The sequence below is a fragment of the Chrysochloris asiatica genome, unplaced genomic scaffold (assembly GCF_000296735.1).
Source record: "Chrysochloris asiatica unplaced genomic scaffold, ChrAsi1.0 scaffold00033, whole genome shotgun sequence".
In the NCBI taxonomy this organism is placed as follows: Eukaryota; Metazoa; Chordata; class Mammalia; order Afrosoricida; family Chrysochloridae; genus Chrysochloris; species Chrysochloris asiatica.
Genome location: NW_006408551.1, coordinates 1528389 through 1539619, shown reverse-complemented (window position 1 = coordinate 1539619; position 11231 = coordinate 1528389). Strand labels below are relative to the sequence as shown.

The window sequence follows — 11231 nt, the reverse complement described above, 5'->3', positions numbered from 1 at the left end:
GAGAGGGGATATATTTTTGATCCTTGATGTAAAGATTCCTTTCCTTTCAGTTGGTATTTTGAGCTACTACATCCATAAGTAAGTATAGGTCAAGTTCATCAAATTGTATACATTTACACTTGTTTCCTTTATCATAATTTTTAGTCTTCCTGTAGTCTAGTTCTGATCATCAAGCCATTGAAGCTAGGTCAAATGCACAGAACCAGTTTCTTGACTTGTTGATTCTATAGTTTTTCTATTTTCTATCTCATTTATTTCTGCTCTAATTTTTATTATTTCTTTTCTTCTGCTGACTATAGGGTTACTTTACTGGTGTTTTTCTAGTAGTTGGAGATATGTTAATGTGCTGATTTGGTTTTTTCTTCTTTTTGGATGTGTGTGTTTATTTGTTACAAATTGCCCTCTTAGCACTGCTTTTCCGATGTTCCAAAGGTTTTGGTATATTGTGTTTTCATTCTCATTTGCTTCAAGGAATTTATGTATATGTGTGTATGTATTTATTTATTATTCATTGTATCACCCAGTCACTTTTAAGCAGGGTGTTATTCAGTTTCCATGTATTTGATTTTGTTTCCTTGATCTTCCTATTGTTGATTTCTAATTTTATAGCATTGTGATCTGAAAAGATTGTTTGTGGTATTTTAATGTTTAAATTTTATTGAGACTTGCTTTGTGACCTGACACATAGTCTATTTTGGAGAATATTCCATGTGCACTGGAATATAATGTGTATTGTGCTGTTGTTGGGTTGAGTGCTCTGTACAAATCTATTAGGTCACGTTGATTGATTGTGTTTCGTTCCTCTGTGTGTTTGTTGAGTTTCTTTCTGGTTGTTCACTTCTTTTTCCATAGTGGTGTATTGAAATCTATTATTAATGTAGAATCATCTATTTCTTCCTTCAATTTTGTTAGTTTTTTTTAAGTTTTTATTGTGAATTGAGTGAAAGTTTACAGGGCAGATCATCAGTTTTACATTCAACAAATCATGTTTCATTACAATGATTATAATCCCCTCCATGTACCATCAGTTAACAGTATTTCTCTCTATTCATTTTAGCCCTTTTTTTTTTTTTTTAAACAGGCATATATAATAATTTACACCACCACAATTTTATTAGAGCTTGCTCTTTTGTTGTGAGCATAGATATTTACTGTGGTTATGGCCTCATGTTCAATTGACACTTTAATCATGAGATAATGTCCTTCTTTGTCTCTTATACTAGTTTTTGCCTTAAAGTTTATTTTATCATAGATTAATATTGCCACTCCTGCTCATTTGTGATTGCTGTTAGCTTGATATATTTTTCCATCCTTTAATTTTTAATTTTTGTTTGTCTTTGTGTGTAAATCGTATCTCTTGTAGACAGCATATTAAAGGATCTTGTTGTATTATCCATTCTATTACTCTCTGTTTCTTGACTGGTGCATTTAATATATTGATGTACAGTGTAATTATCAATAGTTATGAATTTATTACAGTCATATTGCTGTGTGCTTTTTGTGGTGCTATGGGTTTCTTTGTTCCACATGCTTTCCTGTGATGAGTTTTTTTTGGTGCTTTTTCTTGTCAAGTTCTTCATAGTTTTAATGTTTGCAAAAATCTTCATGGAGTTTCCTTTTCTTGATTTGACATGAAGGTGTATTAAGTTTCTTTAAGGTTAACGTATTTTTTATTAAGTTCTTCCCCACTTTAAAACAGCCTGTTTTATCTTGAAATCTATCTGACCTCCTCACCACCTGCAACTCTATAACTATACTTTTCCCTCCCTTTGCTTTGTAGTTTCCCTGATAATAGACAGACATCTCTGAATCCTTATTTTCAGTCCTATAATTTTGTTCTACTCTGGACACTTGTATATCTGAACAGAATTCCAGGTGCTGTTGTCATGTATGTCAATCTCTGGTTATTTTCTGCTGTTGTTGGTTCTCAGTCCAAAGAACTTTCTTTAGTATTTTTTTGTAGACTTGGTTTGGGTCCTTTAATTTCTGTTTATTTGGCAATGTTTAAATTTCTCTGGCATATTTGAGGGACAGCTTTGTTGGATATTGGGTATATGATTTTGGTTGGCGTTTTTTTTTTTTTCTTTCAGAATTTTGTATGTGTCTTCTCACTGCCTTTTTGGCTACATGGTATCAGCTGAGAAATCAGAGCTATTTGTATTGGTTTTTCTTTGTAGGTAGCTTGTCATTTTTCCTAAACTGCTTTCAGAATTCTTTCCTTGTCTTTAGTTTTTGAGAGTTGACTATGGCATGTCTGGGGTCTATCCTGCCTGGAGTTTGTTCAGCTTATTGTATGCTTATCTTCTCATCTTCTGTGATATTAGGGAGATTGTCTTCCAACAACTCTTCAACTATCTTTTCTGTGGGTTTCTTTGTCTTTTTCTGGTCTGAGATTCCAGTCACCTGTTTGTTATTCCTTTTCATGTTGTTCCACATGAATTTTAGGCTTTCTTTACATTTTTTGTTTTTTTTGCTGGTTGTTTTTCTACCTTACTAGTATTGAGAAATTTATTTTCAAACTTACTAATTCTGGCTTCCATTGATTCAGATCTACTCCTTTGCCCTTTCAGTGTATTGTCCATTTCTGATATTTTAGTATTAATCTTCTGCATTTCTAGTTGGAGGTTTTGTATTGTCTCCAATCCTTTATCTATTTTGTTTGATTGTTCCCGTAGCACTTTTCTGAATTCTTTTTTGTTTTCCCCAACCTTTTTGTCCATAGTTTGGAGGTACCTAAATATCATTCTACTGAACTCTTTTTTAGGCAATTCCAGTATCTTTTTTTTCTCATAAACATTTCCTAGTTCTGCTTCTTGGTCTTTTGAGCTACTGTGTTTTGCTTTTCATTTGCACAAAGATTGTTGCTTTTGAGGCCTTGTGGTGTTGGATTTATATTAAGTTGATGAATATGTGTTGATGTATTCTTAGGCTGTAACCAACTGCCTCCTGGTGGATGTGATCTAGAAATGAGCTTGTGTACCATTCTCTGATTGCTGTTGATGTAGTTCAGTTCAGGATAAATTTAGATTCCGTGGGTTGTTGTCACTGATCTGGTGTATAGCAGCTGGTATTGACTGTAGCCCAATGGATTTGGCTGAAGAAGATATGGCTGTGGCTGAGCTGTATGGCTGTAGTTGCTGTCTCCTTTGGGTGTGGCAAGAAGAGAAAACACTCCCACAAGAGAGAAGGAAAACAAACCAACAAAATAAAAAATAGATCAATAGAAAAGCCCTAAAAAACAATAAAAAAAACCACCAGCAAACCACAGTAGAAAAATAAGCATAATGCTTTTGTGCTACCAACTGACCTCTTGCCTTCACAACCACCTGAGAAATTTTAAGACAGTCCTGCTGCGCCCCTCTGACCTATAACCAGTCTTTTTCTTTCCCCTTTTTTCTACCTCACTTGTACCTTTAGCCGCTTCACCTAGTGAGAGTTAGCCCAGAGGTGGCCAGGATCAATTTAGAGCAGGGCTTGCTGGAATGGGGCTGTTACTGCCGTCTCCTTCCCCTTCAATTATTTGCACAGCCAGGGGCTCCACATGGGACTTTCCCTGGGGGTGTCCACTTGTAAAGGTCTCACCTTGGGTCACTAGTTGGGTGCAGGGAAACAGAAAGGAAAAGAGAATTAAAAAATAATTGCGCCTTTGTCTCTGTGAATCTCAGGCAGGCTTCTGTAATGAGAGTGCTTCCTTGTCTCTCAGTTTGCTCACACACACTCACAATGGCTGCAGCGGGTCCTGTTGGCTTCCCCAAATCAGAAGTAACCGCCTTTCTTGCCACATCTGTTCAACTCTCTCTCCCAGTAAACCCTCGCTGCCCTTATTTATCCCTTTATCTGAAGCTCAGAGTTCTAGGATCTTCTTCTGAATTTGCCTTGTCTAGTTTTCCATATCTTTGCCGCAGGGGGTCTGCACAGACTTTTCTGTGTAGTCCGCCATCTTGTCTCACCTTGGGTCATTGTCATTTTATGAATAATTTCCCTTCATTCCTCTTACCTTCTTCCTCCAAAACACATTCACACCTCTTTCTAAGATCTATACTTTTGGGAAGGTCCCATAGGGATTTACTTCCTCACATCTCCTGTTGAGTTCAGTAGTATCTGAAGATGGCAGATTCCATTGCCAAACATGATCCTCGAAGTGCTTAATCCTGAGTCTTCTCCCTTCTCCAACTTCTCCTCTTCCATGTTCAGTTCTCCACCTATTTCCTGCATCTCTTTGTTTCTTTCCAAGTGTCAATATCTGTGCTAGATCTGCCTGGGAATTTGGGGAGGGTTGGGGCCTGGGGATTGTTCCAGTTTCCATGTCTATTTTTCCCATTCCAGGAGAATGTCAAAGACAAGCTTCGGGCCATTGTAGTGACCATGTCCTACAGTCTCCAGACCCCTCGGCTCCGACGACAGACTCCTGGCCAGGGGCTACCCCCACTGGTCCCCATCCTCAATGCTTACCAGCCTAGCACCCAGAGGGCAGAGGTAAGCATGGGTTCTGGTTTGGTCTGGGAAAAGGAGCTGGCAGGGCTAATGGTCATGGCCCCTCATCTGATCCCCATTTATGAATTTCAAAGCTCTTTTGCATACTTTATCTCTTAGCTCCTCATATTTATTTGTAAGTCCTGGTGTGGCTCTGGTTAATGGGCTCGGCTGCAAGGTTGGTTTAAATGCAGGATCAGTGGTTCAAGCTTACCAGCTGCTCCTTGAAAACTCTACACAGAGTAACTGTGAGACATAACCGACTCGACGACACTTAGCATCATCATATAATAAGTAGACCCCCAGTGTAAATGATTTGAATGACTTAGTGCTCCTGGTCAGAGGTGACTGCATGCCTCTGGTCAGCCATTTGATGGGGGCTCTGCCACCTTCAATTGTCGATTCTCAGGTCTGTAAGTCATCTCCATTCCAGTCATCCAGAAGGTGGAGAGAAGGAACCTGGGTTCACATCTGAGCTTTACCAGCTGTTGACCTCAGGAAAGTTACTTAGCCAATGTGAAGAACCTTGAATGGTCCTCATATCCACTTGGAGGTGGTACTCCTCACTTCTAAATTAAGCCTTAATCCAATTCCTTGAACACTCTTCACATCCTAATATCTGAAATTCAGTTATATGGCCACACATATGCCAGTTGGAGTCCAGTGGTAACTACAGGGCAGAGTAGAGTTGGTGGACTTGACTACTGACCTTTTGATTAGCAGTCCAGCACTTAACCATTATGCCACTGGTTTATTAACCATGTCAGGGAGGGTGGGGAAATGTGGTTTAGCTGTGGGATATTCTACTAATCTCTACCATGGTCTGATAATATTTGTATCATTTTACTGATGAAGACACAGTTCAGAGAGGTTAAGTGACCAGCCCAATATCACACAGCAGTAAGTGGCACCTCTGAGAGTTGAACACAGATTGTTTAATCCTGCTTTATTCCACCCTAATATATGACTTTCTGGGGATGTGCCTCTCTTCAAATTTCTCCCCAGATCCACTTCCTGAAGCAAGGCTGCGGTGATGACAAGATCTGCCAGAGCAACCTGCAGCTGGTCCACTCCCGCTTCTGTGCCCGGGTCAGCGACACAGAGTTCCAGCCTCTGCCCATGTGAGGGGGTAGGGAAAACAGATGGGGTGGGGGGCATGAATTCAAGGAGTGGAAGGAAGTCCCCTCATGAAGACCAGGCACAGAGGATTAAAGGCTGAAAATTCTGACAGTTGCAGGATGAGGGTCAGTGAAGGAGCCCTTGGGGCTCCCCTCCCCTGATAAAAAATGACAAGCCTTCAGAATATGGTGATAGCATATAATTTATATATATCACATTATTTTGTCGTTACAATCCTGTGTTGTAGGAAATATTGTTAATATATTTGAAACTTTTTGTTGTGAATTGAGTGAAGGTTTACAGACCAGATGATCAACAGATTATACACTTTGTTTCATCTCAATGATTATAATCCCCTCCCTGCAATAACAGTTATCCTGCTTCCTCCCTGTGATTCTTACTTGCATTTCACCCACCTTCTTACTCCCTGGAAGCTTGTCCTTAGGAAACTGTTGTCATTTTGATTTTGAATGATTGACCATTCTATGGTGACCATACCTTGCTAGTGTTGCTGTCCCTCTCTATAAACTTAACTACTGCTCTACTGAAAATCGGACTATGATGGTGAGTTCCTTTCCAGATCAAGGGCCATAGTCTCTTGTTCCTCCAGTCTCTTTTTAACCAGTAAACCTGTTTTTTAATTTTTTTTTTAATTTAAAATTTTATTAAGTCATTTTGAGTTTTGTTCCCTGTTTTTCCCCACTCTATCCGGGACCCTGTGATGTGATCCCTTTCAGGGCAGTTGGTAGTGGTAGCTGGGCACCTTCTAGTTCTGGTCTCAGAGTCATGGAGACTGAGGTTAATGTTCCATTAGTCTATTGGGCTAATTGATTCCACACCTCTTCAATTCTCATCACTCACTCTTCTTTCTTCTGCACAAGGAGAGACCAACAGCTGTGCCTTAGATGGCTGCTCATAAGCTTTCAAGGTCCCAGGCACTGCTCACCTAAGCAGGATGTAGAACCCTGTCTTTGTGGACTACGTTATGTCAGTTGACCATAGTGTCCCCTGAAACTATGATCCTGAGCCCCCAGGTCCATCAACTTACTGCTTTAATTGATAATATCTAGGAGGTTTTCATCATTTTACCTGTTGTATGCTCCACCACATTCATAGTTGTGTTTGCAGGAAAGATAAATACTCATGTACAAATATCATCTTTCAAACTCATATATTTGTGGGATATAGAAATATATATCTATATCTATCTATCTATCTATCCCACTCTTTTTCCTACTTTACTCTGTGTAACTTTAAGTAAGTTGTGCTTTTCTAAAAATGTATCCATTTCTCTAGATTTTCAAATTTTTTGGAGTACAGCTCGTCATAATATTCTGTTATTATCCTTTTTATTTCTAAACGTTCTGTTGTGACATCACCCATGTGATTTTTTTTAAAGTCTTATTGTGGATTGAATGAAAGTTTACAGGGCACATCATCAGTTTTACATTCAACAAATCATACACCTTGTTTCATTACAATGATTACAATCCCTTCCATATACCATCTGTTAACAGTATTTCTCTCTATTCATTTTAGCTCCTTTTTTTTTTTTTAAAGCACTCAGACATATATAATAATTTATACCACTAAAGGGCACATTCTGCAAGTCTGCCTCCTGGCCACTATTTCTTAGTCTATTTCTTCCTGTGAATCTAGAGTCCTCAGCTGCTCACCCTCTCCATGTCCCCATGTCTGCCTCCGTCTGCTATCACTGCGTCTCTTGCCCTTAGGGTTCCACATTCCACTTGTGCTCTTGTCCTTTGATGGTCCTAGAGTCCTCTGTTTCTGGACTGTAAGATTAACTACTCCCCTGTTTTTGTTACAAACCTTCTACCTTTGCAATTGTGATAGTCGCAATTAGTCATAACAGTTACTCACTATTGAATCATAAGAATCTTATCCCCATCTCTTTTAACCAGCCCCATCTAGACAAGATGAAAACTATTCAGTGGGGACTCTTACCTTCCCTCACACGCATTTAAACTTAACTCCCTCTTGAAACCTTGTAAGCCAGTCACTTCATGTCTTTATCGCCCCCTCATTTTAGGTAGCCAATATCTAAGTTGCCCATCCCTATCTACCTATATATCCCATTCTTGTAGGAAATATTATTAGTCCCACTTTATAGATGGGGAACTGAGGCCTAGGGAGGTTGTTAACTTACCCAGAGTAAGAAGTAGAACTGGAAGGAGAACAAAGGTCCTCTGACTTCCAGGCTGGTTCTCCTGAGTGTGGAAAGACCTCAGGCTTGAACTGGAGATTTGGGGAGTGTAGGAAGTAGAGTCAGGATAACATATTGGGAGAAGGAGGCTGGGAGTGGGAGGCTGAGGAAGGTATTCAGATCTTAGAATGAGTGGAATCTGACCCCTAGGGATGAAGATGGGACGACAGCTCTGTTTGCACTGAGCGGGCAGCCATTCATCGGCCTGGAGCTGAAAGTCACCAACCTGCCTTCGGACCCAGCCCAGCCCCAGGCTGATGGAGATGATGCTCATGAGGCCCAGCTTCTGGTCACCCTCCCTGCCACTCTTGACTACTCAGGAGTCCGGGTCCTGGATTTTGCCGTGAGGACCTGGGACTGGATGGGATGGGGTAGGTGGTCTCAGGAGGCTCAATAATTCAGACTGACCTTTTCTGTCACCCCACTCCAGGAGAAGCCACTCTGCCAGTCCAATGAAAATGCCTCCCATATTGAGTGTGAGCTGGGGAACCCCATGAAGAGAGGTGCTCAGGTTGGCAAGTCTGCCCTTAGCTCATCCAGTGACTCTAACTCCTGACCCCTTCCTTAAGCTCCTAGCCCTACCCTGATGCCATTCCACCCCACTCTTGGCCCAGGTCACCTTCTACCTCATCCTTAGCACCTCGGGGATGACCATTGAGACCACAGAGCTGGAGGTGGAACTGCTGTTGGCCACGTAAGCCTGGTGGGGCCAGGGTGGAGTGAGGGTGGGACAGTTGGATTGGTGTGCCTAAGCCTTCCCTGCCATTTTGCCAGCATCAGTGAGCAGGAGCTCCATCCAGTCTCTGTTCGGGCCCGGGTCTTCATTGAGCTGCCTCTGTCCATCGCTGGGTAAGCCCTGCCCAGTAAGCCCAGCCCAGTAGGCTTCTCCACTGGAGGGGAGGAGGGGTATCAGCACTCCCAAGCCCTGACCCAGGCTTGGTTTTTCTTGGCTTTACCCTCCTGGTCCTCCATTCAACTAGGCCACAGGCCTCCTCAGTCCCTGTTTTGACCCTCACACACTAGGGTGGCTGTCCCCCAGCAACTCTTCTTCTCTGGTGTGGTGAGGGGAGAGAGTGCCATGAAGTCAGAGAGAGATGTGGGCAGCAAGGTCAAGTATGAGGTCACGGTAAGTGTCTTCCCAGGTGACCCCTCCATGGTCACCCCGCCCTCCCTGAGCACAGAACAGAGACTGTGGCATTACTTATACAACAGCTTGGTGGCTCAGTGCATTTGTTGCCTCCACCTGAACCTTGACTGTGGGCTGTGCTGGGGCCTCAACTGATCATTTCTTGGTCATCCCTGACTGGTCTGGAGAGGATATTGGAATTCACAGACGCTTCTTTGCTGGGAACTTCAGCGGGAAAGGGAACATGGGGGAGGATTGATGTCTTTTCACCTGCTTGGCTGGGGCCTCCCTCACCCCTCCCAGTGATACTTTCAAGTTTTTCTGGATTTGGCCATGGGGGGAATGGTGCCTGGTAGGGTCCAGGATCCTGAGTCTTTGGTGAAACTAAACCTCCCGGAGCTGTCCCCTCAGTCTTTGTTTCCTATCTGTGAATTTAGGGCCCTTTTGGGAACTGAGTGCCCTTCCTTCCTGCTTCTTCTTCTTCACAGGTGTCCAATCAAGGCCAGTCGCTCAATACCCTGGGTTCTGCCTTCCTTAACATCATGTGGCCCCATGAGATTGCCAACGGAAAGTGGTTGCTGTACCCCATGAGAGTGGAGCTGGAGGGTGGTCAGGGGCCTGGGCAGAAGGGACTCTGTTCTCCAAGGCCCAACATCCTCCACCTGGTGAGGCTTAAGCAGGGTGGGCTTCTTTTTAGGAGGGAAGAGGGGTTAGATGTTGGAAAGAATGATTTTATCTAGGGGGTAATGTGTGTGGGACGTTAGGGAGGAAGCCATGGGAAGAGATGTGACTTTGGATTGCTGTGTTTAGAGGGACACTCATTGATTGTCCTTCCCCACTTCCAGGATGTGGACAACAGGGACAGGAAACGGCGGGAGCTGGAGCAACCGGAGCAGCAGGAGCCACATGAACAGCCAGAGCTCAGCACTTCCTGGTGGCCAGTGTCCTCCGTTGAGAAGAAGAAAAATATCACCCTGGTGAGTGCAGAGCAACCATGGCAGCTGCCAGAAAGGGATGTTTGGTGATGTGATGGAGGATGCTGGGGGATCATGGAGTCTCAGGATCTTGGAATGGTGGCTTGTGAAGAGGTATGATGGTCAAACATGTTGATAAGACTGTACTCATCATAACTTGTGGAGTGTTGATACTCCTGTGTCCATCAAGGACTCACTTCAGAGTAGGGCATTGAACTGAAAGTCAATTAGACAAGCAATCAATTCTGCACACAGTTACACAAAACATATATTTTATATTTTATAGGGATAGGATAGTTTTAGCTTTGAGATCTATATGTTGTTCTTTTGGAATCTTTTAGGAGAAATAAGTCAATTTGTATAAGGAAATCTGCTTCATTTTTATAATGTCAAAAGCACTTTTAATCTTTTAAAGTTCTAATAATTAAAATGAAAGTATATTATATGATATGTATTCATTAGGAGTATTTCTTTTGAGTAGCTTTGCCTCCCTTACTTCTGTACGTTTCGCATAGCTTTTAGTGTAACTTTTCATCGTGAATTGATTGAAGGTTTACAGAGCAGATCAAGTTTCCATTCAACAGTTCATACACATCTTGTTTTAGGTCATGCATTGAATACACTCCCCACAATGTAACAACACCACTTCTCCCACTTCCTCCCCATGTTTTCAGTTTCCATCCTTCTTTTTTTCTAAACCTTCTGAGCTTTGCCCTTGGGTAAATGTTGCCCTTTTGACCTTAAATGGTGTCCATACCTCCCTAGTGTTTTCATTACCCTTTAGATGTGTATATTGTTTTGCTAAAAACTGAGTGATGAAAACAAAAACAAAAACTGAGTGATGGTGTGAGTCCATTTCCAGTCCTGAAGGGTGACTAAGGACCATAGTCTTGGGGGTTCCCGTCTCTATTCAACCAGTGAACTTTTTTTTTCCTTACGTTTTTATTGTGGATTGAGTGAAAGTTTACAGGGCAGGTCATTAGTTTTACATTCAACAGATCATACACCTTGTTTAGTTACAGTTTTATAATCCCCACCATGTACCATCAGATAACAATATTTCTCTCTATTCACTTGAGCTTTTTTTTTTAAACACTCAGGCATATATAATAATGTACACCACCAAAGGGCACATTCTGCAAGTCTGCCTCCTGGCCTCCAGTTCTTGGTCCCTCTCTTCCCATGAATCTAGAGTCCTCAGCTGCTCCCCCTCTCCATGTCCCAATCTCTACCTCTGTCTCTGGTATCGCTGCTTCTCTGGATAATGGCTCACATTCTGCTTATGCTCCGCTCCCTTGATGGTCCTAGGGTCCTC

At 42.1% G+C, this 11231-nt stretch overlaps 1 protein-coding gene across 2 annotated transcripts in view; it reads left to right on the top strand.

Moving 5' to 3' along the window:
- The window catches only part of ITGA7 (integrin, alpha 7), a 61052-nt gene that overhangs the window by 28609 nt on the left and 21212 nt on the right, over positions 1 to 11231 (top strand). For both annotated transcript variants that reach the window (XM_006859392.1, XM_006859391.1), the window contains exons 13-21: positions 4327 to 4476; positions 5479 to 5594; positions 7967 to 8159; positions 8247 to 8327; positions 8431 to 8510; positions 8591 to 8665; positions 8840 to 8942; positions 9431 to 9607; positions 9788 to 9919. In XM_006859392.1, the coding sequence (XP_006859454.1) occupies positions 4327 to 4476; positions 5479 to 5594; positions 7967 to 8159; positions 8247 to 8327; positions 8431 to 8510; positions 8591 to 8665; positions 8840 to 8942; positions 9431 to 9607; positions 9788 to 9919 (1107 nt within the window). The remainder of the gene's footprint in view (positions 1 to 4326; positions 4477 to 5478; positions 5595 to 7966; positions 8160 to 8246; positions 8328 to 8430; positions 8511 to 8590; positions 8666 to 8839; positions 8943 to 9430; positions 9608 to 9787; positions 9920 to 11231) is intronic.